This window comes from Aspergillus terreus, genomic scaffold, assembly GCF_000149615.1.
Source record: "Aspergillus terreus NIH2624 scaffold_4 genomic scaffold, whole genome shotgun sequence".
NCBI classification, from domain to species: Eukaryota; Fungi; Ascomycota; class Eurotiomycetes; order Eurotiales; family Aspergillaceae; genus Aspergillus; species Aspergillus terreus.
The window spans coordinates 252,261-277,877 of NT_165927.1; the positions used below are offsets into that span (position 1 = coordinate 252,261).

General features: G+C 51.7%; 12 protein-coding genes and 1 pseudogene across 13 annotated transcripts; 5 read left to right on the top strand and 8 right to left on the bottom strand.

The window, feature by feature from the left end:
* Positions 1–650: 650 nt before the first annotated feature.
* On the top strand, positions 651–2,646 carry ATEG_02870 (sugar porter family MFS transporter; the record flags this gene model as incomplete). The annotated part of the gene is made up of 6 exons (XM_001212048.1): positions 651–947; positions 1,016–1,272; positions 1,335–2,029; positions 2,079–2,097; positions 2,151–2,189; positions 2,241–2,646. The coding sequence occupies 6 exons, from the start codon at positions 651–653 to the stop codon at positions 2,644–2,646; spliced, it is 1,713 nt and encodes a 570-aa protein (XP_001212048.1).
* A 3,163-nt stretch (positions 2,647–5,809) lies between these two features.
* ATEG_02871 (pyridoxamine 5'-phosphate oxidase family protein) lies at positions 5,810–6,719 on the bottom strand (the record flags this gene model as incomplete). Its single annotated transcript, XM_001212049.1, has 2 exons — positions 5,810–6,591; positions 6,665–6,719. The coding sequence occupies 2 exons, from the start codon at positions 6,717–6,719 to the stop codon at positions 5,810–5,812; spliced, it is 837 nt and encodes a 278-aa protein (XP_001212049.1).
* A 1,590-nt stretch (positions 6,720–8,309) lies between these two features.
* ATEG_02872 (uncharacterized protein) lies at positions 8,310–10,247 on the top strand (the record flags this gene model as incomplete). Its single annotated transcript, XM_001212050.1, has 2 exons — positions 8,310–8,447; positions 8,508–10,247. 2 exons carry the CDS (start codon positions 8,310–8,312, stop codon positions 10,245–10,247), a joined length of 1,878 nt encoding a protein of 625 aa, XP_001212050.1.
* A 618-nt stretch (positions 10,248–10,865) lies between these two features.
* ATEG_02873 (uncharacterized protein) lies at positions 10,866–11,896 on the bottom strand (the record flags this gene model as incomplete). The annotated part of the gene is made up of 2 exons (XM_001212051.1): positions 10,866–10,869; positions 11,058–11,896. 2 exons carry the CDS (start codon positions 11,894–11,896, stop codon positions 10,866–10,868), a joined length of 843 nt encoding a protein of 280 aa, XP_001212051.1.
* Positions 11,897–13,113: 1,217 nt separating this feature from the next.
* On the top strand, positions 13,114–14,131 carry ATEG_02874 (uncharacterized protein; the record flags this gene model as incomplete). Its single annotated transcript, XM_001212052.1, has 3 exons — positions 13,114–13,383; positions 13,431–13,936; positions 13,987–14,131. 3 exons carry the CDS (start codon positions 13,114–13,116, stop codon positions 14,129–14,131), a joined length of 921 nt encoding a protein of 306 aa, XP_001212052.1.
* A 558-nt stretch (positions 14,132–14,689) lies between these two features.
* Positions 14,690–15,783, bottom strand: ATEG_02875 (uncharacterized protein; the record flags this gene model as incomplete). The annotated part of the gene is made up of 2 exons (XM_001212053.1): positions 14,690–15,110; positions 15,164–15,783. 2 exons carry the CDS (start codon positions 15,781–15,783, stop codon positions 14,690–14,692), a joined length of 1,041 nt encoding a protein of 346 aa, XP_001212053.1.
* Positions 15,784–16,313: 530 nt separating this feature from the next.
* Positions 16,314–17,156, bottom strand: ATEG_02876 (putative 2,3-diketo-5-methylthio-1-phosphopentane phosphatase; the record flags this gene model as incomplete). Its single annotated transcript, XM_001212054.1, has 2 exons — positions 16,314–16,790; positions 16,851–17,156. 2 exons carry the CDS (start codon positions 17,154–17,156, stop codon positions 16,314–16,316), a joined length of 783 nt encoding a protein of 260 aa, XP_001212054.1.
* A 554-nt stretch (positions 17,157–17,710) lies between these two features.
* Positions 17,711–18,418, bottom strand: ATEG_02877 (lignocellulolytic auxiliary activity family 11 protein; the record flags this gene model as incomplete). The annotated part of the gene is made up of 2 exons (XM_001212055.1): positions 17,711–18,213; positions 18,262–18,418. 2 exons carry the CDS (start codon positions 18,416–18,418, stop codon positions 17,711–17,713), a joined length of 660 nt encoding a protein of 219 aa, XP_001212055.1.
* A 1,376-nt stretch (positions 18,419–19,794) lies between these two features.
* On the top strand, positions 19,795–20,256 carry ATEG_02878 (RpiB/LacA/LacB family sugar-phosphate isomerase; the record flags this gene model as incomplete). Its single annotated transcript, XM_001212056.1, has 1 exon — positions 19,795–20,256. The coding sequence occupies one exon, from the start codon at positions 19,795–19,797 to the stop codon at positions 20,254–20,256; it is 462 nt and encodes a 153-aa protein (XP_001212056.1).
* A 686-nt stretch (positions 20,257–20,942) lies between these two features.
* Positions 20,943–21,657, top strand: ATEG_02879 (uncharacterized protein; the record flags this gene model as incomplete). The annotated part of the gene is made up of 3 exons (XM_001212057.1): positions 20,943–21,131; positions 21,188–21,374; positions 21,455–21,657. The coding sequence occupies 3 exons, from the start codon at positions 20,943–20,945 to the stop codon at positions 21,655–21,657; spliced, it is 579 nt and encodes a 192-aa protein (XP_001212057.1).
* Positions 21,658–21,833: 176 nt separating this feature from the next.
* ATEG_10467 lies at positions 21,834–21,980 on the bottom strand (annotated as a pseudogene). The gene has a single exon. The product of its transcript is annotated as a tRNA-OTHER (tRNA).
* A 488-nt stretch (positions 21,981–22,468) lies between these two features.
* ATEG_02880 (uncharacterized protein) lies at positions 22,469–23,759 on the bottom strand (the record flags this gene model as incomplete). Its single annotated transcript, XM_001212058.1, has 2 exons — positions 22,469–23,132; positions 23,356–23,759. 2 exons carry the CDS (start codon positions 23,757–23,759, stop codon positions 22,469–22,471), a joined length of 1,068 nt encoding a protein of 355 aa, XP_001212058.1.
* Positions 23,760–24,266: 507 nt separating this feature from the next.
* On the bottom strand, positions 24,267–25,111 carry ATEG_02881 (glycoside hydrolase family 75 protein; the record flags this gene model as incomplete). The annotated part of the gene is made up of 4 exons (XM_001212059.1): positions 24,267–24,610; positions 24,674–24,822; positions 24,873–25,009; positions 25,073–25,111. The coding sequence occupies 4 exons, from the start codon at positions 25,109–25,111 to the stop codon at positions 24,267–24,269; spliced, it is 669 nt and encodes a 222-aa protein (XP_001212059.1).
* Between the last annotated feature and the right edge of the window lie 506 nt (positions 25,112–25,617).

Below are 25,617 nucleotides of genomic sequence, written 5' to 3' on the forward strand. Positions count from 1 at the left end.
AGACTCATGAATTAATGTGTTTATGTTTATGTTTATATGCAAACGAGGCATGTTCAGACTGACACTGATCATTCCGATGCCACGTCTAGGGTTATAACCTGCGGAATTAGCCAAAGCACCCTCTCTCGCCGCCGTCTCCACGGATCCGGGTTGAAAATCTCCTCCGATGCGATGGCCTGATGACGAAAATTCATCGTCGCCGCAGTTGACGTCACGACTACCGTGCGGCCAGCACCACGAGATGCACCACTCCGAACGTCTTGTTATACAGCCGACTAATATTGGACAGGGAGGAATACGCATGCAGAGCACAAGGATGCAATCATGTGAATAGGCGGCCGTGTCTAGAACAGCGTGGTTGGAGCGGGATGGCGACGGATCAACAACCGCAGAGATATACAACCAACTAGTATACTCTGTAGATCTCGTCGTCATCCGGACCTTCCGGACATCCCATCTCGCTCAATACATGGCAGGCCTGTCCATGACGGATCCGGTGGCAATCTCCGCAGCTCATGACTTAACTAGGTAGATAGACTAATAATGATAATGAGTATATAAAAAACTTGCACTCAACCCCGCCTGCGTACACAGTTCTATCCACACTCTCCAACCCCCCGATTCAATATCTCCAGTATACATCCATCAATATGAAGTGGCCGTCCTTCATCCCGCGCAATAAATTCGACACGGGAGGCCACTACCGGTTCAGCACGGATGCCGACGCCGAGAAAGCCGGCACGGTCGACAGCCCCGTGCCCTTCCTAACCTGGCGGTCCTTCTTCCTCGGCGCGTTCGTCTCTATCGGAGGCATCATCTTCGGCTACGACACGGGCCAGATCTCGGGGTTCCTGGAGATGGACAATTTCAAGCGCCGCTTCGGACAGCTGCAGAGCGATGGGACCTGGAAGTTCAGCAATGTGCGGTCTGGGCTGATTGTTGCTATGGTGCGTCCTTACCCCATATGTTGACCCAATGGGGGGTTATAGTCTAAGGTACTGACCTGCTCTGTTAGTTGTCGATTGGCACGTTGCTGGGCGCCCTGATGGCCGGCCCCCTGGCAGACCGCATCGGCCGCAAATGGTCCATCGCGTTCTGGTGCGTGATCCTGCATGTCGGGCTCATCATCCAGATCTCGTCGCCCGCGCCCAAGTGGTACCAGGTGATGATGGGGCGGTTCGTGACGGGGTTTGGGGTCGGGGCGTGCTCGCTGCTGGTGCCTATGTATCAGGGCGAGAGCGCGCCTCGACAGGTGCGCGGTGCGATGGTGTGGTACGTCCATTCCTTTCCTTCCCTTTGTCCGCACATCGGATGGTCTTTACTGACGGATGCAGCTCGTACCAATTGTTCGTCACGCTGGGCATCTTCGTCGCGTACTGCATCAACTTCGGCACGGAGAGCATGGACAACTCGGGGTCGTGGCGCATCCCGCTGGGCATCACTTTCCTCTGGGGCCTCATCCTCGGCATCGGGATCATCTTCTTCCCGGAGAGCCCGCGGTACGACTTCCGGCACGGCCGCGTCGACCAGGCCAAGAAGACCATGACGAAGCTGTACGGCGTGCCGGCGAACCACCGCGTGATCATCGACGAGCTGGCCGAGATCAAGGAGCAGCTGGACGCCGAGAGCGCCGGCAAGGGCGGCTGGCACGGCTGGATCGAGATGTTCCAGGGCCCGCGCATGCCGTACCGCATCTTCCTGGGCGTGACCCTGCAGGCGCTGCAGCAGCTCACCGGCGCGAACTACTTCTTCTACTACGGCACGGTGGTGTTTAACGGCGCGGGGATTAGCAACACGTATGTGACGCAGATGATTCTGGGCGGCGTGAATTTTGGGACCACGTTTGGCGGGTTGTATGTGATTGAGCATTTTGGGCGCAGGAAGAGCTTGATTACTGGGGGGATTTGGATGTTTGTGTGCTTTATGGTGTTTGCGAGTGTGGGGCATTTCTCGCTCGATGTGCAGAATCCGCCCAATACGCCTGGCGCCGGGAAGGCGATGGTCGTTTTTGCTTGTTTGTTCATCACAGGTGAGTGTCTCCGAAGGAGTGCTTGTTGTTCTGCTGCTGACGGGACTAGGTTTTGCCATGACATGGGGGTATGCTCATCCTTTCCGTACTATACGCAATCTTCTCATACTAACATGTCTAGACCGATGGTGTGGGCCATCTGCGCTGAGCTCTATCCCAGGTACGTCCTCTCCATCCTATCCAAGACAGACTCCTAATACTAACGGTACAGCCGCTATCGCTCCCGAGCCATGGCCATGTCCACCGCCAGCAACTGGCTCTGGAACTTCCTAATCGGCTTCTTCACCCCGTTCATCACGGGCGACATCGACTTTGCCTACGGGTACGTCTTTGCGGGCTGTCTGTTCGTCGCCGTGGGCGTGGTCTACTTCTGCGTGCTCGAAGGCCGCGGCAAGACCCTCGAGGAGATGGACATGATGTACATCATGCGCGTGCCGCCGTGGAAGAGCAGCAAGTGGGTGCCGCCGCCGCCGGAGCACCAGGTCACCACGGCGCAGATGCTGGACCGCCGCGCTGCCGAGGGCATGCAGAACGAGGAGGACCGGAGTAAGCAGACTTCGGCTCTGGGGACGGGACATGAGCATGTGGATGAGTCTGGGGCTGGGCCGTCGTCATAAGGTGTGTAGAGAAGTGAATGTGGTTACAAGACGATGAGAATAGTGGGTTGTTCTCGAGGCCATGGTAAAAGTGGATTGGAAAGATATTGATCTTTGTTATATTGGTTCTGCATATCATTCATGTATATAATGACAGACTAGACCGTGCGGTTAGAGATGTCTAGACCTTGAATGAGCTTGCATCTTCTAGTTGAGATATGCATTCATTGTTGATTGGAATATTCATCGATTGCTTTCATCAAGTTGTGGATTCACCATCACCTCCATATGATGCTGGGTCTGTAGGCAAGTCTGCTTCACCAGAGTAAGAGACATATAACCCATCTCTCGTGACCCTCGAGCCGTCTCCTCCTGATCCTTACGCATCTTTCAGGCTTCCCTGTTCGCGAGGCATCTATCTTCATTTTTACATCATGTACACATTTCCAAAAGACCAGTACTCTACCAAAAATCCCAATTAGTGGCATGCGCGGTCCACTTATGCCGCACAACAGGACACATCCACCAACATCCCATTTGCATGACTTTGATGAACCTGCTGGTCCAGGCAGCCTGACAAACATACAAACGTCACGTGGCGCCAGCTCAAACGGCGTCTAAAGCAGTTGCGTGCGGAACAACGTGAAGTCGAGCAGGCCCTTGCAGCCAACGCCAGCCACCCATTCCAGGCGGATGTCGCCGAGTCAGCAGACATTGCGGACGCCTTTAGTAATACTAACCCAGACTGCTTTACTACTGTCTATCACGAAACTCAGAGCTCATCGACCGGCTGCCCGACTCGTCTTCGTCATCCGAGCGCAACGCATGGTCTCCTTGAAGACGGGGTCATCACCGGTACCAGGCGAGGCGCCTGACATGAACGTTCAATAATCTGGAGCAATATTTCGCTCATGATTACCGTCATTGGGTTCGTCTCCCACAAGAACGATCCTTCTGTAACCTCCCAGCGACGTCGTGATGGCAAGGGACGAACGGAAGATGTGAGCCTCTACGCCTTTTGCCATCATGGTCAGCACCGCTATTTCACCAGGTTGAAGTACCGTCTGGTCCTGCTTCGCTCGTGCAATGAGATATGTCGAGACATTGCTGTGTTCAACTATATGCAGGCAATCCGAGACCTGTGTTCTACGTACAGATGGGAGTTACTGCAGTTGCAAAATGGCTTTCTTCCAGGCTTATCTGGCAAGGTCAGTGCAAATGATAAGTTAAAGTGACATTTTCCTAACGGGATATGCGTTTCTCAGACTTGATTATAAGTTCATGTGATCAATCATTGCTCAACCAGGAATGCAATGCATTGCATTGCCAGATATAGATCTCCGAGATGGCAAGGACAACATCACTACATTGAGTCAATGGCTTAGCCCAAAGAACTAGAACGCAGAACACAAAGAGGCCTACAGCTCCTGATTGGTCATCATTAGAATATACCGCCAGGCTAAGGACATCCATTCGATGGCACCTTCGATTGCTCCAAGATACTAGTTTCTTTAAAACAGGAACGCGGTCTAAGGAAGCTGAAGATGGCAATCAGTAAGTAATAATTAATTCTATTTCTTCCTAAGGACTTTGAATTAACTAGTTCTCCAGAATTTTACGACAAGTCATGTACGCGTTTACCAGGCCTTCAAAGGGGCCATGGTGACGGGTGATAACCAGTCTTTTATCCCACATCCCCGTCCTTCCTCTAAAGACATGGCACAGTATGTTGAGAACTCTAGGCGAACCAGGCGTAGATGAGCCGGCAGGTCCAGGACATGGCCGGTCTGTTATCTCGGCTGGCCGCGTACATCCTGGCCAGCGAAACCGCAAAAGGTAATTCAGACTGTGTTCTCCTTTAACAAGCATCCAACAATGTGCGAGAAACCCTACTGTAGATAGCCGCAAACCTCTGAAGCCCGGCAGTCGCGATCTACGCTACAGTCTACCAATATCAACCGGTTACTGACAGCCCGGTCATTAGACCTCCACATTAAATTTCAAAAGCTCTGTGCGACTAGATATATCACCCAAGAGGTTGCTCCCGGCCTGGAAGATTCGTTGTTATTCACATCTGGAAACTTGAGGCGGTATATACAAGGCAGATATCAGGTTAATTTCCATTCAATCTGATTGTATCTGGAATATCTTCCGTATACAAAACTTTTGGCCGAGCCTCGATTCACAACAATTACTATATTCTGTATACTTAAGATAGTTAAGGTTCTTATTTAGTTCTTCGCGTTCAATAACGCTATCTTTAATAACTACTAAGTTACTACTGCTAGTACGATTCGTCCATACTCTTATTACAAGCGAAAATATGTATTCTTTTAGCCTTGCTTCTACCTTCGCTGCTTCAGATCTTAGGATCATTATGTTAGTTCTTAGGAGCTGTCTCGCTCCTAGGATAAGTATCGTCTTTTGAACTAGTGGGATTCTAGTCACCCTTGTGCTGGAACTGCTACACTAGCCGGTTGGGCAGCTTACGCGGATCCCAGGGTTTGACAAGCAGTTGTATTAAAGCAATCTAATATATCTAAAGATAGATATAATCGGTTAGTAAACAGTCCCTAAGCAGTTAGAAAACACTTCAACAGTATGATACTACAGTAAAAGAAAAATAAAACCTCTTTCTTGTAAGAAGGCAGCTGGAGCTCGCCAGACTCTCCGCAGCGAAGGCACCAACCGTACCATTACTAGCCCAAATAATTAGATTCTGTCAGAAGGATCAGGAGGAATGCTTGCTTGATTGCTTGACTAGGAGGAAGATGATGCCCAGCCCTATCATACAAAACAATGTGGGTGCGCAGGGCGCTAGACCTAATTAGACAGGTGGACTGCCACCTCGGCTCGACAGATTCTAATAAGAAATAGGGCTCGAAAATAGTCTAATAAGCACTTACATTCTTCTTGAGGGTCGGCATGGAGTAGTTGAAAGAGATGTGATAAGTGGCTCAAAGAGGTCGCGCGGGTTAAATGATGCCAATACCATAAACAACCTCGGATCGCGCGACGCTAAAAACGAACTGACGTCGAGAAAGTTAAGCTCTCATAGTCATATACTTATTTCTGCGCATTCATAAGCCATGTAAACAAATTTGAGGCTTGAATTAATATCTTAGAGAATATTCGGCTGCAGTAGTGTCTCCCAGATATTTCACAAAGCTCCGGGCGATTATTGTCAACCTTGAGCTAGCCTAGGGTACGGCTTCTTTGCTTCCTTCACTGCCACATCCTCATTGTGTTTCTTTCTGCGCTCGAAAACTTTTAAGTAATCCGGAGGGTTGCGCGTGGTGTTTCCTTTAATAACATCTCCATAGGTCTCCCAGATAGGGATAGCACCTTCCCAGTAGTCTTTCCCGGTGCCCTTTTCCCACTCAGCTTCGTAGCCCAGGACGCCTAAGCGCTCGTGCAGGCGAGATGCCTTTTTGTCAATGTCAACTCGCAGAACAGGGACGCGCTTGAGCTCTTCATCCTTGAAAGGACGCCGAGTATCCTTCCATCTACCATCACCACCGAAAATTCCGTCAACAATTCCTGACAGTGCCTCCAGCTTCTCATTCTTCGAGATATCTCCGTCACTAATACTCTCCTGACACTGTGTAGTACCAGGGTCATAACGAAGCAGAGATGCGTGTCCATTGATCACAGCAGACCGGAAAGTAATGCCGTGACTGAAAGGTGTATAACCACAGTAATAGCTGTACACTTTGCTGGCTGTAACTGTTACCTTTAGACTAATCCCTAGAGCCTCGCCAAAACGCTGCAAGACTTTCTCTGGGACGTAACCGTGGGCATACAGGACGTCGGACCCGTCTGGGGCCGGCATGATTCCCCCAATCAAGTTGAGTACAGTCGGAAAACCGCCTTCGTCTGGCACATCATGAAAGGTGAAATGTAGGATATGGGCAGTGTTGATGACTTTTTGGGCTTCTTCAGGTTTGCCCTCTTTATCGTATTCATCTATGAGAAAAACGAGTATATGTTAGCTGATAGGCCACAATGAGAAGAGCACTAGGTATATTTAGGTATGTACCTGTGTGAATGGTTGGATCGGGCTCATAACCTCGGCACTTCTGTGTGCTTGCCATTTTGATTTTCGGGTAGCAGAATACACAACTGTTTAAAGGCAGCAATCAAGGCAGAAAAGTTGTGTTCTGAAGAAGTGAAGAGGAGGTGAACTTATAGGAACTGATCCCAGTATTTATAGGTAGAGTGGACGGGAAAGATGAAGACTGACGAGTACTTTCCAGGCCTTCTGCCGGACTCAGTGGCTCTGTGTGCATACCGGAAATGACTACCTCCGGTTCCAAAGAAACCCTACCCTTACGTCCTCACATAGAATGAGGTGTAACATCCGTGGTAGGTGACCACTGGTAGTCTAGCCGGTTTTATAGCTTATACCCTTAGGTACTCACATAGAATGAGGTGTAACTTCCACGTATGTGACCACTGGTAGTTTGGTAGCGCTGATTGCGCAATGCGTGAAGCCTGAGCCAGCCCTTGGCCAGAAGATAGCTGCCTAGAAATGTGAGATTTCATTTTACAGTATAGGACCGACAATTCAGACTGCGGAGGAATGGCTATTTGCTAAGTAATGTATTACGACATGAGTGTCTTACCAATGTTTTATTGTCTTTTGTGCATGTACAAAGGGAGCGCATATTTGTGCCAGACGACAAAGCTATCGCCGTCGTCCTAGACAGAGACTCATAATGTTCGGGCCCGGGTACGGTAGGGTAGTACTAGATTCTAATTACCCACCTAGTTAAAGGATAACCTAGGGTACCGTAGTAGGTAGTTACATGACTAAAAATTACCTCTATTAGATGCGAGAGATGCTGCTCTAGTCCTATCAAGTAAGGAACTCCTAAAATACCATTCGCCAGGCCCCCTGGACTACTTGATTATGTCAAATGCCACGGTAACGGAAGGAGTGACATGTTGTATCCAGATCAAGCAAGGCATCTGAACACCACCACCGGGTCATGTCACACAAACGTTCCAGCGCGTCTGCATATTGGGGCTAGCCACTGGACGGACTGGGTCTGAGTATGATTCCAGTCTACTCTATTTGAGTGAATTAGGATTTGTGGCAGAGCTGAGTCGATGCATGCGCACTGTTATCCCACTTTCTGACGTGGCATTCTCATAGACAGTGAGGATGATCATGACGTTCCTGAATTCTTGTCTGTTTCGATCATCCGTTCCAAGTCTGCTAATTCTGGCAACTGGTGCGTTCGGTGCAGTCCCTGGGATGCTTCTGGCGACACACCATTGTCGAGATGAAGACCCACAAATCAGAGCATTCCAGAGGTAAAGGGGATGTTACAGGTAGTAGACTGACCGAGTACTGTGACTTGTCAATCCAGTGTACTTGTACACCACAGATGATGAGCCTCTGGTACAGCATTTTCCAATTTGTCGAGGATGTCACAGACATTCCGTTGCAACAAAAAATTAGGGAGAAAAGTTGGCCTAGTCAGGAATGACAGTAGTTCCAGTTTCTCCTATCAGCAATGATTAGACGCAACGAAGACACACTTATGTCACTTAGAACAATCTTGTCCTTCTTTCACTTTTACACAGCCTATAGACGCTCTTCCGTTTCCTGCCAGTTGACCTGAATATTTGCTTGATTCCAACCTCACTGCGTTTGCCGACCTCGTGCAGGGTTCAAAATGATCATACCTACAATCATAGGTGCGGCGTTCTTTTCCGGGCAGGTGTTCGCCCAGTACCCTCCCCCTCCGGAGGGGTTGGAAAAGATTGATTCCAAAGTTCTTCCTGGTGCCAGAATCACCTACAAGAAGGTAGCGGTATGAAGACACCCTAGTTTACCAAAGTATATCGAACTAGGCTAACGTATGAACGACTAGCCTAACGTCTGTGACTCAGCTTCAGACTCATACGCCGGATATGTATATTTCCCACCAAATACGATGAAGGATGCAATCCAAGACTTCCCCGTACACTTATTCTTCTGGTACTTTGAATCCCAGTTGGACCCCGCGACGTCTCCGTTGTCGATATGGCTCCAGGGCGGGCCCGGAGGCTCGTCGATGTTCGGGGCGTTTACAGAAAATGGCCCTTGCGCTGTGAATGATGACTCTCAATCCACATACCGCAATGAGCACGCTTGGACGAAGCATGCGAACATGCTCTACATTGACCAACCAGTGCAGACTGGCTTCAGCTACGATATCGCCACCAACGGCACCCTGGACCTGCTGAGTGGGAATGTCATTCCGGGCTCTGACGCTCAAGGTCCCTTCAACCGGACCGGAACGTTTAGCAGCCAAAGGCTGACGTCCACGGCCAACACCACCGCCAACGCCGCGCGCCATCTCTGGAACTTTGTCCAAGTGTGGCTCCAAGAGTTCAACGTCTATAAGGAGCAATCCAAGAATGACCGAGTCAGCATTTGGACCGAATCATACGGCGGTCGCTATGGTCCCGGCTTTGCTGCGTACTTCCATCAGCAAAATGAGAGAATCGCCAGTACCCATGGTACCTTTGCACCGATAAACCTGGACACCTTGGGGGTCATCAATGGATGCATCGACCTCCGGACTCAAGAAACAGCTGACCCGGATTACGCCTATAAGGGGAACACCTTTGGAGTTACTGCAATTAACGAATCCCAATGGAATGACGCAATCAATGCCTATGAGAAGCCTCACGGTTGTCGAGAACAGATAGACAATTGTCTTGATCTCGCCGCAGAAAACGACCCATATATGTATGGCAATCATACATTGGTCAATGAGGCTTGCTTCGATACAAGCACCTATTGCCAAGCAGAAGTCGAAGGGGCATATATCTTTACCAGTAAGCGAGGTTTCTACGACATCGGTCACTGCAACTTGGATCCATTTCCCGCCAACTATTTCATCGGCTACTTGGCCAAGGCCGAGGTCCAACAGGCACTAGGGGTTCCCGTTAACTTCACCTTGCTCTCTAATACGGTTGGAAAAGCGTTCAATCTCACGGGTGACTACCCGCGACGAGATACCATGGGCTATCTCGGGGACATCGCCTATCTCCTCGAGCACAATGTGCAGGTAGCACTGCTGTACGGAGACCGAGACTACGCCTGTAACTGGATCGGAGGAGAGCGGGCCAGTCTTAATGTCCAGTACGATTCATCTGCCGCGTTCCAAGCAGCCGGATATGCGAACATCACCCACGGATCCGATATCTGGGGTCAGGTCCGTCAGCATGGCAACTACTCGTTCAGCCGTATCTACCAGTCCGGTCACATGATTCCCTCATATCAACCAGAGGCTGCACTTGAGATCTTCCGCCGCGTCATGAGCGGCAAAGATGTAGAGACGGGAACCGTCGATGTCACCCCCGGCTATTCAACCAACGGCACGTCGACGTCCACACATACAGATACCTTGCCATTAGCCCCGGCCCCGACATGCTACCTTTGGGCCCTGACCGGCACATGTGCGAAGAATCAAATTGATGCTGTCGGGAATGAAACCGCGAAGATTGAGAACTATGTCATCACGAGTCCGAAGCAGCCAAGTGATGCTTGTCCGTATACGCCTACATCTGGTGATTCCGTGGAGCCCGAATTATCTCCTGTTTACTGGCGTGAGGACTTGTAGAAGGCAGTCTGCCACGCCTTTTCGGGCTCTTTCGCCTAGCTTACATCCTTTTTTTTTTTTTTTCTCCCTAAACGTCCTGATTATCCTAAGTTTCCTGTTTCTATGTGCTCCTGCCCGGGAAATACATATCACAAAAGTAATATTGTTTATTTATCTCTTCTAATTTTCTATTTACAATATTAATTATAGCTATAGCTATGTTCGATCTTTATTATAGCTCTATTATACTAAGTTGTGATTATGTGATAGCTGTTTGACCAGGTAAAATCCCGGGCAAAGGGACAACCAACCGATACCGGCAGACAAGCAACTCAAGGATCAATGTCAACCTCACTCAGATCAAAACAGTTATCTATCAAACAGAACCACTCTATCTTGTCTACGTCCTCGGCCTGACGGTAAAAATCCACTCCTCCTTCTACTCCATCCGCTCCTATAGTCTATATTCCCTCTTCAACCAGCACTCGCCACTGATTCAAAATAGTCGCTAATTGTGTCGAATGGGGCACATAGAACGGACAGTCTCCTTGTTGCCATAACTCGGTTGCGGAGGGCCGGTCCGTGACCTGCTGTCCGGAATGGTCTGGATAGGACCGTAATTCATACGGTAGGACAAGTTTAACTGTATCGGCCCATCCTTCGTCAGGGCAAATCCAGAGCCCAGCCTCCTTCTCGATATGCCCCATTGCCGGGAAAAGGATTAGTGGGTGATGAAAGGCTCGTGTATAGCACATCTCGTGACAGGGAGAGTCATATCCATCTGTTGTAGAGGCGGTTTTTGGCTGTGGTGGTGGACAATTCATGTCGTACACGGTCAACCCCGGGGCGATGAATTGGAAGGAGGGCTTAGTGGCAGCGAGCAGAAATGCACGCGGGAATCCTTGGATGTGTGAGCCGATGGATTCCTCTGTCGCAAGGAACTGTTGTTGTTGTTGCTCGCCAGCGGATGGAAGACGAGAGGTGATCGCTTCTAGGAGCGCGTCATATGCTTCAAGTGATTGCTTCAGAATGAAATTATTCCACGGGACAACATCCCAACAGGCGATATTCGCACTCAAAGGATCATTTTGTACACTTCCAAAGGGGACCGGCCGGTACTTTCCCACCTCAATAATAGCATTTAGTCGTTCGAGAAGGTCTTGGAGCGGATACCATGGGTTTGCTTCTATATTTGCTGTGTCGAAGTAATAGATAGATGGCAGGTAGCGAACTGTTAGGTCATGCAGATCCATCACGACACCTGCACAGTCGGTCAATCCATATAGATTGTTCCGGAAAAGAAGAACACAGTCATCTATTTCCATCCAGACCGACCCCGGTCCAAGAGCCAGCATCAGTTCTGGAGAGGAGATCGGCTCGAGGTGCTGAACTAGAGCATCGCGCATTCGGGGACGGCTGTTTTGATCGACGATGACTTCCACTTGTTTGAGAAATGGTATAAAGGGCTCCGGGAAGATCTGACGGCATTCGCGCATGCGCGGATGATCCTGCCAGATGCTAAACCAATCCTGGATAATCCGGTCGCCTCGTTCAGCCCGTCGGTTCCCATCGAAACTGATGCGGATGATGCGGTTGTAGAACGAGGCACATCTGGCAGGGTCAAACGACATGTCTTCCTCCCCTTGTTCGTGTATGTTTGAGGACGACATTGTGGGCCCGCTGGATGTTCCACGGGGGCGAAATGGCCGCATTAGGAAATACCTAGGACCATTTAGGCAAAGTGTTCTAGCCAAGTAAAAGCCCATATACCCCCAGGTAGGTAAGAGAGGCCCTAGCTACGCCGGGCCTTACCGGAAGATCAAATACTAGTACTATTACTACCACCAGTCCATTGCGCTTCTCGCTGCGGTGAGACTGTGATTTCTTACGGCGACGCCCATAATGAACAGCGTCGTTGACCTCTGTGGTTACCTGGCTCTGTCATACAAACAGGATTCCCGGTAGGGGCTCACTCTGACAAGTGGCTAGTTTGCGTGCGGTGCCACTATGCAGCCATGGCTTCGTCTACTCCGGACAACTACCGGCCTTGCCATGTGGCGACTCCGCGCTGACGAGTGATATGAGTTCTCCAAGGATATCGGAATTTCTTCAGCTGGATTCATTGTCAACAACATTGCTAGCCATACTGCATCCGGCCGAACAGACCAGATATAGTACAGGCACTAGATACACTCCGGGAACATATACGAGGAGGATTCTGCACGAGGGGTGTTTTAGAATTTGAAAGAAAAAGCAACGACAGCCAGATGTTTATTGGCCAAAACAACCAACCTCGAAAGACATCCATACTTGTAGGCTTGTAGAAACCACGATTTGGCAGTCCAGTAGCTGCTGTCTGACGGCATTCTTGATTGTGAAGATGCCGAAAATGTATGTATTCGAATATTCCAGCAATCAACAACCGGGCTAAGAACAGCCCGAACTAACCGTATGACCGGTCTTAGGCTAAAACCCCAGACGCCACCTGGTCAACTACCGAGCATGGATGGGCGAAGAGTCCACGAACAGCGGGGGAGATGCCAATTTAATAACGGCGGTTCTTCATCCCTCGTGGCCAGGGCCCTCGCTTAGCCGTTTAGTCCGGGCGAAACACGGCGTTTTTCCAGATGTGCTCTGATCGGCCAGCGCTTTTCCCCATTCTATTGCGGAGCTCCGAATCCATCAGGGCTAAAACGCGGGGAAGAGAGATCGCCAGGACACCATGTGTCTCCCCACAGCGCATCATCAGTGCGACATGGCGTTTATATAACCGTTGTTCGTGTCCCGCTGGATGCTGTTATATGAACTCGTCTTCTATGCTCTCACTCACCGGCCCGGCTTGTGGGCCTACTCAGGCTTGCGCTGTAGTCGTTGTCAGACAGCAGCCATGGACTCCCATATTCCTCCGCAGCAGTACATCGAGACAGCCTCGTATTTCGAGCTCAGCTGGGCCATCCTGAGCAGCATTGGCCTGTTTGCGATGATGATGGGCGTCTGGGCGGTGCTCATCACCCGGCCCAGTCCGCTGAGCTACATTCCCATTGTCGTCTCCGCAGCCTGCGCCCTGTCGAACGGGCTATGCTATTTTGCCTATTACACGTCGTATTCGACGACGAACCGCGCGATCGCGAGTGCACTCGCCGATCTTCTCTGGCTGGTACGTGCACCTGGCCATTCTCCATCACAACCAACTAACACGCGAAGATCCAAGAGGCCGGCCTGTCGTTCTTCAGCTACCAGATCCTGGTGCACACGCTGCGCGGCTCCATCCGCACCGTCTTCCTGTCCATCTTCTGGACCCTCATGGTTGCCATCGCCGGCATCCGCATGGCCATACTGACAACCAGAGTCGTCGAGGTCAGAGAGGGCGCCGCGTCCCTGCAGTCCGCGAGCCCCCTGCAACACCGAATCGACCACCTCCACGTCGGCTACTTCACGTCCATCGCGCTGGTCGAGACCTTCAGCTCGATCTTCCTCATCCGCCTGCTGCACAAGGCCTATATCGTGTCGCCGCAGCTGTCCTCCACGAGACTCGTCTTCCGGTATCTGCTTCGCACGACGGAAATCCGCGCCGCCAGCCTGTGCTTTATCGGGATCACCCGCGCCGTCACATACTCGCTGCAGGTGACCTCGCAGACGGCGACGACGGTGGCCGGGCAGGTGGATCGGTTTGCGTATACGATGGAATGTCTGTTTCCGTTGGTCATGCTGTAAGTTGTGTCTTGGTGGTGTTAACAGAGGAGTCGTCTGACAGCGATAGGATCGATATTTTGTCGTCGAAAAAGTTCACGCCGGAGATGCAGGGATTGACGACGTGTGACTCGCCGGTAGGGAGATACCGACATACGCGCGTTCGCACGATGGACTCATTGCCGCAGCATCGCGCGTGGGTCTGCTCGCCGTAGTATGTATGACGGAATGTTTTCATGATACCCTTGATTCATGTGGAGTTTGTAGCATTGAGCATGGCTTTACATTACGATCCATCTGGTACGTGCCAGTTTTGTATATAGCAAAAAATCAACCCGAGTGTGCCTCGTCACCAGGCTGTAAAGCGTCCCGGGCTGCCGCCATCTCTTCCTCCGACGGCATGTTGACAATCATAAGATACAACATATCCTAGGATAAGATTAGCACATCGTATCACACCGTATACCAACGACTCACACTCTGAAGCAGTTTCTGTATACCAGCCACAGGCCCTTGCCTCGACCCTCTCCGGCCCTCTTGATCGCCTCGAGAGGAGTCACCCTCCCTCAGACGTCTTCTCCTAGGGGCCCGCCGGCGAAACCCGGGATCCCTGCGCGTGCTCTCCCTCACCTGGCGGATCCCCTCCCGGGTAACATGTCCACCGGTGACAAGGCCCAGAAGAGACCCGCTACTCGCGGGGTGGGATGGGTTAGCGTAGCGAGAGGTGAACTCCGGCTGCGGGCCCTGGGTGAGGTCGCATTGTGGGTGTTCCATCATCTATCCAGGTTAATTGATCGAAGTATTTCAAGTGGTACGGCGATGGGTCCTACGAATTTCGCCCGCTCCCTTCGGTCCCAGTAATCTTCCACAAACTCCTTGCGGGTCTTCATTGCTTTCAATTTCGCCTGGGCGTCGCCGCCGTGTGCTTCCAGCTCATCAAGATCGGGGAACACCAGCGGCGCGGTCTCCGAGTACGGAAGCGTTCCGTGCGTCTTACCGTCGGACGCCTTGAGGGCGTGCTTCAGCTTGTTTCGCATGCCAGAACCGCCTTGCTCGGTGGACGTGACAATCGCCGAGCTCAAATCGAAGGTGGCAATGGGCGCGGCGGATTCCGGCTTCCACGTCATCACCAGACAGTACAGCCCGCGCGGACGGAAGAAGTTTTCGTTGATCTGATCGAAGAACGCATTGGACCTGTACCCGTCAGCACGGTGGGATATTCTGTGATATTGAACGATGGAACGCACTTCCTCCGTCCATCCGCTGCAATCGCCACCTGTGTGGTGATGTTGATCATGGCGGAGACGGCAAACGCCGTGGCGCTGGGGATGAAAAACGTCCCGATTGAGGCGAGATTGATGGCCTGAAGCCAGGGACTTCCCTGACACGAGGCGTTGGCCGTGTCTATGAAGTCAATGAAGGTGGTCTGGTCGATGCCGAGATCCTGGAGAATGGGCGCGTAGGCCCGGATGAAGCCGCGCTTGCGAGACTTGGGTCGGCGCTGGGGGATGACCACCGGATATGGGAGGCGTTGCGGTGCAATGGATGAGGATTCTGGGGCAGAAAAGTATCTGCGCAGGAATGACTCTGCCAGTTGCTCGGTGGGCTCTGCTTCATGGCGGTTGAGGACTCCGCTGTTTAGTTCTTCTTGGGCTTCGTCGAGTTCCCATTGAATCTCCAGCTGGCTCTCTGTGGATGTGGAGTGTTCTGGTGTATTTTCGTCTGAGCTGTCGGTCTCTGTTGTGTCAGTGGTGGTAGGGGAGTTTGGGGCTTCTTTGCGCCGGTGTGTGTTGTAGGCCGTAATGCTCTCCGAGGCCAGGCCAACGCTGGCTGCTACGCCTTTGACCACTCGATTGAGGATCGGCATAATGCGTGGTGAATATTGTTGTAGTGTGGATAGAATTGATCAATATTCTGAGTGAGTCCAGAGAGTGGGTCACTCAGACGATGTTAGGCAACAATTTTGCCTCCAAATTTGCCGCCACTGTGACCGAATTTGGAGATGTCAGCATTCCAGGCATCCCTGTTTATGGACGTCGCATGGCTGATATTCACGGATAAGCTTACACCGCGACAGGAGCTTGGCTGCTTGGCTATGCTTATTCTTGGTTCTCTATCTATAGCTTTAGGCAGCCTCTCCTAACCAGACAAGTGTAGAATCCAGAGTAGAAAACAAGAAATATATTTCCAACCCTCTATCGGTATATATCTAAATCTACATATATTCATCAGACCCCCATGCCAGCATAGACAAGCCTGTGATCCATCAATCCATCATCCCTAAGTAGCTGCATCTTCAGGAACAGTCTTGGGATGATGCTGAGAAAAGTCCTCCGGCCAGAGGAACATCTTCTCCTCGTTTGTGGGCGTCGCCGCCACAAACTTGGGCACCTGCAGTCAAAGTAAGCACTTGTTCCGGGAGTCCATAATCGCACGCCAACATACCGACTGCCTGCTGGAGACTCGTCGCCACATATTGGCGCGGGGGTTAAACCGCGCGGGCTTGCCCACACCCCCGGTCTTCTCCTGGTCCTCCTTCATGATCGCCTGGATCTCGCGCTTGACGTCGGTGAAGCTGTCGAACCCGGTGTACGGGATCTGGTTCTCGACGCAGTACTCCTCCAGCCGCAGGCCCTTCCGCGCAAAGAGCACATCTGCCTCACGGGCCGCCGGGAGGTCCGACACGCCGTCGCCGATAAAGATGATCAGTGGCATCTCGTCGTCCTCGGCGAGTTCCGCCGCCTGGGCGCGGCCCTCCTTCATGGACAGGGCCTTGTCGTGGCCGAGCTCGGACTCGTGGCGCCAGATCGGTTTCCACTGCGAGCCGTCGGGGTGGATTTCGGCGTCGTTGGCGACGATCTGGATCTGAGATGCCTACGCCCCACATCGTTAGTGCTATGGAACGCGACAGACAGGATCTATACGTATACGTACGGCCTTTTCCCCGAGGAAGGTGTCCAGCACCCGGCGCAGAATCGGCTTCAGACCCGCGCTGATGACGTTGAACTGGATATCATTGGCCAGGCAGAAATCATGGAACTCGCGGAAGCCGGAGTCGATGTCGAGCTCCTTCTCCATGACGGTGAAGCCGTCCTCGAAGGGCACGCGCAGCGACCCCCACATCTCCTCGGAGACCTCCCGGAAGGACCGCTCGCCCGTCTTGATTTGCTGGTCGAGCAGCTGGCGGCGCTTTTCGCCACACCCTAAGTTGTCGAAGAGCACATGGCCCGTGTCTTGCATAAAGATCGTGCCATCGAAGTCTAGTGCGCTGCGTGAGTTTTGTGGCTGCCACGCGGACAAGGGCTAAGCATACCGGAAAAGCAAACAATCTTTCTGGGCGAGGTCGCCATTCTTGGATATTGTGTGCGGGAGTTGTGTACAGAGGGTCAATTGACTTCTTTGCGTCGTCACAATTACGAAGAAGGCTGAGAGGGGGGGTGGATGGAGGACCCTTAAAGGGAGTGCTGAATGTGGCGACGGTTTTAAACCGGATTGAGACATGACGTAGAGAGAGAGGAACAAGAAGGAAGACCCGCGATCCACAGTGGATAAGATTCTCACTGCCGACCACCAACAAAATGGCTTCATCGTTCGGGATGCCGAGGCTGTTTACACTGTTTGTCGTTGACATCATCATCTCCTTCCGGACACGAACACCACAATACGAAGTACAGCATTGATACGTGCATTCCTGCCAGAGATCACTCATCGCCTTACCAGAAGGCTATGATATGTACATAACTAGACCACCCCGACTATGTCCATCCCCTCTGCACTTGCACTCCCACCCTCCCTCAAGAACAAATAGGAAAAGCCGGCGACGACGGCGACAACCCAGCACCATAAATCACCTGTTTCCCAGGGTCCGCAAACACCGTCTGCTTGCCCTCCACCGTCGCACACCCGTTGTTGACATTGGCCACGAACAGGTCCGGATACGCCCCCGTGAACGAGCCGACACTGCCACTGCCGCCGCTGATCTCCACGTCCGCGCAGTTCATGTACATCTCGCGGTTCCCCACGAGGTTAAACCAGGACCACGCGAACAGAGCCTGGCCATTGGCCACGTCGCTGGGCAGGGTGAAATCGTATGCGGACTGCAGTGGACAAGCCCCGATCATGGACTGGATCACTTTGAAGGTGGCCCCGTTGTCGTAGCTCAGAGACAGCTGACAGGAGCCGCCGCTGTGGGTCGCTGACCCGCTCAGCGTGATGTTGTAGGTGTTGCCCGCGGTGTACTCGGCGGTTGCGCGCCAGGGGGTGTTTTTCTGGTAGCCTTTGCAGGGGAAGTTGGATCCTGGGTTTGTTAGTGGGATATGCATGGCAAAGGGGGAAGAGTGCGTACCATCAGCAAGCAGCGGGTTGGTCATGGAGTAGTCGATCAGCGACGCGTCGGCCTTAGGGTCGAATCGACTGCGGAGGGGATACGGCCAGCTCATTTCCATGTGCGCCGCGGCGAAATGGGAGCCGATAACGGCAGAGAGGAGGACGGTGAAACGCATTGTTGTTGAGGCGAAAGGTGAGAGGCAGTGGAGAGTCAAGTGAGAGTCGAGTGGATGGTTGTGGATGAGGCCGAGTTGAGGAATACTCACTACTCTTTATACTGTCTTCTCCCATGGCTCCCATCGACATTCACACCTCACTTCCATGAAACGAGCTGAATTCACTTCATCTCGACAGATCAGGTTGCACTCACTCGGTTACATGTCGTTGTTTCATCACTCGACCATGGTGATGGAGCTGTATGCTTTGATAGTTAGCAGAGGGGAAGATCGTCTAATGCCTAATGAAGGACCTTCTCCCTACTCCACGAATATGGGGTATGCTACAGTCCCACCGTCAGTTGACTAGCCTCCTCGCTTCTACTGGAGTAGCGAAATAGACCCGTATAGAACGGTCTCGACATGAGTCTATGTCGATCGTACCTAGAAGTATGTTATGGGTTACAGTGACAACCTACGCTATGAGGGCCTAGGAATGAAACTCCGGGTACCTCGGTCCTATGATGGAGATAGACTAGACAGACTATGAGTGCGGAAGGATCTCGGCAGAGGATTGTGTCCCTGGCAGATGCGACTCTGCTGAAACCTAGATTGTGCTCGACACTAGATACATCTAGTTAGCTTCATGGATCGAGTGATTCGTCAGGTCATCGTGATGAACCGAATGACCAACCAGATGGATCATCACTGTCCGTGCCCCTTGGCAGCGGTGATTAATTTCCTGCTAATGAAGCCGTGAAATTAGATCCCCTAGCGCTGTAGCTAGGTATACAACAATGGAATCCTACTGTTACAGTACGCCTTCGGCACATGGTTGGCGTTCTCGAACCGGAGATAGATTAGGTGAAAGCAACCTCATGGAACGCCTCCGTCCATATGCGGATAATGCCATTATTGGGCGCTGGTTCTGGTTCTCCCCACACTCGCCGGCGTTTCGCCACGAGGCCATCCGTGGCAACCGAGTTGAACATGCTCCCTTCACAGACAGGGAGAAGATCCGGGAAGAGATAAAATTCTTTGGCTTGAATCGAGTGTAGCATGGATTCCGCTGGCGGTGAACAACCATCTCGAAAGAATGCCGAGCACTTCGATTGTGATGCACTTCTGCGCGGAATGCAGTTGATCGTATTATGAATCATCGATGTCATCCGTTCCATAAGATTTGCCGGGAATACATCATCAGCGCATGGCGCTTCGTCGCTGTGATGTGTGGTTCACATCAATCTACTCCGCGCGAACCACCAACCAACAATGCATTTAAATTTCCCGGACATCCGCGGACTACTCTTCCAACCTAGAAAGCGATGATCGCGATCCAGAACGAATATTCTTCATAGACTATGGCGACCACAAACACCACCCCCCTGCGCATCGCAATGGCCTGCGACGACGCCGGCCACGACTACAAAGAAGCAGTGAAAAAGGCCCTCGAAAGCAACCCGCTGGTGGACTCCATCATCGACGTCGGCGTCGACTCGCCCGCCGACAAGACCGCCTACCCGCACCCGGCCGTCAAGGCCGCGCTGCTGGTCCGCGACGGCCAGGCCGATCGCGCGCTGCTGATCTGCGGGACGGGCATGGGCGTCAGTATCGCCGCGAACAAAGTGCCAGGAATCCGGGCGGTGACGGCCCACGATCCGTTCAGCGTGGAGCGCGCCATTCTCAGCAACAACGCACAGGTGCTGTGCTTCGGACAGCGTGTGATTGGGGTTGAGCTGGCCAAGAAGCTGGCCGCGGAATGGGTGCAGTATCGGTTCGATCCGAAGAGCGCGAGCGCCGAGAAGATTGCGATGATTCATGATTATGAGAGGACGCTTGCTGCGGGTGGTGGGCAATAATGTGATGTGTGTGGTTCATGAGGTATGAATTGATGATGTCCTGTATTCGTTCAGAGCAGCTGGTATGTCAGTTGCTGGACAGTCACTGGGTGACTATATTCGATGCGAATTTCCCGTTTTGTGAATAGTATAGTTAGTTATACAACTGCTGATGGACAGTCAAGCTGTATAGTTATGTAATGTGATTCATAACTGAGTGACGTCTTAGTATGCCTTAACTCCATAAGCCCGAACTGAACAACCGATATCTCCGAAATCTCCAAGCCCTACAATCGGGTGCCATACTATATAAACAGTCATCTCGTTACCCCTGGATGCATCCAAACAAGCATAAAGACACAATGGCCTACACTGCAGAAACCACAGCCACCGAGCTGGTCAGTGACTACAGCTCTTTGATCGCCGGCAAAGTCATCCTGACAACCGGGGCATCACCCAACACACTAGGCGGCCACTTTGTCGAAAGCATTGCGAAAGGATCTCCCTCTGTTCTTATTATTGCCGGACGTGATCTCACAAAATTACAAACCACAGCCAACGCCATCGCGGCCGCAAATCCAGCCGTACAGGTCAAGTTACTCCAGGTGAACCTCGAATCATTCCAGAGCGTCCGTGAAGCAGCGGCAGTTGTGAATGGCTGGTCCGATATCCCTGCAATCGATGTTCTGGTGAACAACGCCGGCATCATGGCGTGCGATTATGCGGTTTCTCCCGATGGACACGAGAGACAGTTCACCGCAAACCATCTCGGGCCGTTTTTGTTCACGAATCTCATCATCGAAAAAGTCCTGGCTTCTTCTGCGCCTCGAATTGTCAATATTAGCAGCGAAGGCCATCGGCTGAGTCCGATCCGCTTTGCGGACTATGACTTTGATGTGAGAGCTCTCCGACCAGTGTTACGGTATGTCATCTGGCTGACCGGTGATGTTAGAACGGGAACACATACAACAGGTGGTACGCCTACGGACAGTCCAAAACGGCAAACATGCTCTTTGCGATATCGCTGGCGGAGAAACTGGGATCTCGTGGGCTGCTTGCTTTGAGTCTGCATCCTGGTGTCATATTTGGCACCAGCTTAGCGACGCATTTGAATTTCGACGACGACTTCAACGAATTGCGTAAGATATCCCACAGATGCCCGTCGCCCTGTGATGAAATAAAGCTCTATGGACATGCTGACGGCCACTATCTCACATAGGAGCCGTGGATCGAGCTCAAGGAAACGCAGAGGGCTGGTCCGAGTTCAAACCCAAGTCCGTAGAATGCGGAATTGCAACCCATGTATATGCTGCATTCGACCCTGGTCTGAAAGGTCAGCTACCCACACACGGTACTGCTAGCTCAATGGAGACTGACGGCCTCCAGCTCATAACGGCGCGTATCTTGTCGACTGCCACGTAGCAAATCCGGTCACGGACACCGTCAAGCCTTGGGCTACGAGCCCAGTGGAAGCGGATAGATTGTGGGATTTGAGCGAGAGGCTCGTGGGAGAGCGCTTTACGTACTAGAGGCCGCATGTACTGGGAAATGGCTTTAGAATGTATGGTGGGTGACGGAGAAAAAGGAAAAAAAAATAATGGACTGAGTGGGATTCGAACCCACGCCCTAGCGGCGCCGGAAAGCAGGCTCTGCGTTCGGAGGCGGTCCTCCGAGCAGGGACTAGCCCCGACCAAGAGAGCACTGATTGCCGACACCGCTCGCTCTGACCACTGAGCTACCAGTCCTTGTTATCCACTGTGGATCTCGCTTGGCTCAAACCCTCGCTTTCATTCGCAAATCGCGTCATCATCCACCGCGCTAACTCACTAGCTGCATAGCTAAAAATTAAAAATAATACCTTCAATCGTTCCATCTCTATCATGGACACCCATAAGGACTGGCAGACCTTTTGTAGCTGGATGAAGTAAGAAACTCGGTTGACATTCGAACCTCGCGCTGCTGGGTGCTCACTGAGAGTGGCCTTCATGCACAGCTTGGGTCTTCCAAAGAAAGAGCATAAGCAACTGGTTGCAATATATATCCACGACGACCTACGGCTTATCGAAGAACTACGCCAAGCATAGACCTCCAGCATAGAAATATACTCATAGCAAATCTTAACATTAACTCACACGCAAGATAATCAGCAAACAAATAAATTAGATCCTAGTTCATAAGCTTCACTAAATCTCCAATTCCGCTTGGTACAACCTTCGCAATCTTCGTAGCTGTATCAATCACTCCTCCCCATATCATACCGTCCATTGGCGTTGTCTCTTCCTTCTGCGCTGGCTTGCGCCCATTGTCCGTCATTGGATTCCCTTTGGGAGTCGTGCTCAGTGGAAGTCGGATAAACACAATCTTGGGTACTTGAAACCTGTACTGCGGTGTCCGTTGCAGTGGCATACTTCGCGGAAAGTGCAGTGACCGGAGGATCATCGACTGGGGGATCAATAATGGGCGGAAGTTTGGGCGGAGGAGTATTGACCGGGGGAGGAACGGAAACAGGAATCTTGACCGGAGGAGCCGCTGGAGGAGCACCCGCTGGAGGAATGCTAGCCGGAGGGATATTTCCTGAAGGAGGGCAGGGAGGACTGGGAGGAGGAATGTTAACTGTAGGAGGATTGACCGGAGGAATATTGACTGGCGGAACATTCACTGGAGGTGGATTGGCAGGAGGAACATTCGCCGGGGGAGCCTGTGCTGGAGGAGCACTCGCTGGGGGAGGATTTGCAGGTGGGGGATTGGCCGCAGGGGGGTTGATAGGAGGGACGTTGGCTGGAGGATTCGCTGGAGCAGGAATGGCAGGAGGAAGGTTGACAGGAGCAGGGTTGACGGGAGGGTTGGAAGCAGCAGGTGGATTGGGAGCAGACGAACCCTGCTTTCCAATTCCCTTCCTGGTGCCCCCCGGGTTAGCAAAAGCCTGCTTAGTGAAATCCTGTTCATTGTATTCGTAGAGATTGAGATAGTAGCCAGCTTGATCGGCCTTGCAAAATCTCCCGGGCTCATAGAGCGGAGATGCTGTTACTTCCATCAGCTCCCCTGCAACATGCAAGGACAGAATAATAGCAACACATACTGTCAACTGGCAAATCCGGATCAGGATTCCGCACAACATACTTCTGCGGCGGCGAAGTGAGCTTATTCTCGCAGTTGATCTGATCACCTGCTCCGTTGTAGTTCTTCTGGCCCACCCAAACATCGATATGCCAGATGCCGCTGGTCCACTCCGTGGCACAGGACTGGCAGTAGTCCTCGTGGATGAGGTACTTCTTTAGCGTGGGATCGTAGATGACCTCGCAATCCTCGAACGACCCCGGTGCAGTGGCAAAGGTCAGGGGATCATCGAAGGTGCCCGTGCCGCTGGCTTCATGTCCACGGCCGCAGTCGAGTAAGATGCCTGGGCCGGCGGGATCATTGTCAGGGAAGCCGTAGAAGGTCTGAGCTACCTTCAAGGTGCTTCCCCACTGGACCGTGGCCAAGAAGAAGACAAAAAGGAGGAGAGCCTTTGTGGAGCACGACATTGCACGAGAGAGCAAAGTCTGTTTCACAAGTGGGAACTGTCAATGGGTAATGGTCGAGGAATGAGCAGGAACTGGGGAGGTGGGCGCTTTTATTGTACACCGTGTCCCTCATGGTGGAGAGCTTTCTTGGTCATCGCTTGCGTAGTATGATGTTCTGGTCTAGAATCATTGCCGAAATATCGCGAGTCCAGACCATTTCAGTCATGGTTACGACATAATATGAAGGCGAGACTGGCTGTAAGCAGCCATTCCGATACAATTACGAGTAGATGAGGGACTTAAGGAAGTAATATGGTCAGATTGACATGGGAATCTTCTTGATCACAAACTTTCCTCGCGGATAAAACAGACGCATGCTGACTCGCAATGATAAATCATGCAATCAAATGCAATGACTAGGTACAGTGGCAATATCAGCTCATGCAAAATCCAAACAAATTCAAGTTAACACGTAGTCAAAAACACAAAGCACGATAGGAAATCTTAAATAACCCCAAAACAGACATTTCAAAACAAATAGCAGCTGGCAAAAGTATACGCGAAATAGGCCGCGAGACACATGTGCATCTGAAGTACGCTGCTCGCGTAGTCCACCCACAGACCTGTAGCGAAAGATGTGGGGCCCGTAGTCTGTGTAGGAGGCTTTGTCCGCGTCGGTGCGGTACCCCATGTCCAGTTTGGTGTGGCAGCCGATGTCAAAGTCGTGGTAGATCCCGTCGAAGGGGTCAAGTTGGACATAAGGGCATCGACTAAATTGTCCCCCATATGTCTCAATGTGCCGAAGTCGGTAATGTAGTGCTCGTTCACGGCGCTGTTGGGGAGCACGGCTTGTTTGCCGGTGAATAGAATATCTATTGGATTTGACCGTTAGTAAGACATCCCTACAAGGTGAACGGAAAGACGAATGTGCGTACAGATGACATCGAGATCGGTATGCCCCTTTGTTCCGCTTAGGTCGTCATTTGGGAAACAAGTCCTCGCCATGAGCCAAGAGGCTTCGCCAGTGATCTGAGGGTCATGGCCATTAGAGTCGCCGAGAATCCCATAAAACATTTTCCCATCACTAAGCTCTTGGTTAGACAGACTCTACTTGCGCACTGAGAGCTCACTTACCATATGACAGCCGCCACGTTATTCCCCGGGAGCATCTCGCTATTCGCGGACAGGAATCTGTCTGGAATAACAATGTAAGGAACTTCATATGCGGACAGAGCGCCCCAGTTTGTTTGGGTCTGGCTGGTTGTGCTTCCCTGCAGTTATCTTGTCAGCATATCGAATCTCACGGCCATAGTCGGTGTATACAGCAACCATACCTTGCAGTCTGAGTTAACCCCGTCGCAGTCCACATCCATGTCTGCGATCCATACGAGGGCAGAGCCCTATGCTTGTGATTAGTGATTTGTGTTCGATATTTGGTATGATAAACCTCACCTCATCGAAAGATGCCCAGTCGCTGTAGATGGTGGACTCATCCGGGTTATTGTCTTCTCGATTCACCGGATATGTGGCCAAGTTCGGAACTTGTGACACTTTGGAAATGGCATGCTTTAGGGCTGAGACCAAGGAGGTCTTGGAAGATGCAAAGTATTCTGCAGGTGGTCCCCCATATGGACTATCATACTCTGGGCCGCTCACAGTGTGGGCTAGAGAGCTGCACCCAAAGACAAACAAAAACCAGAGGCTTGGTGTATTAAAAATCATATTGGTGTGCACGGTGTCGGTTGATGAGATGTAACGAAAGACTGATTCCAGTTGCTTGTTTGGGATGAGATGTAACGAGAGACTGTGTTCAGTTGCTTGTTCGCGATGAGGACAAGTGAATGTGGATAGGTCGGATAGTTGAATTGCAATGCAGGTA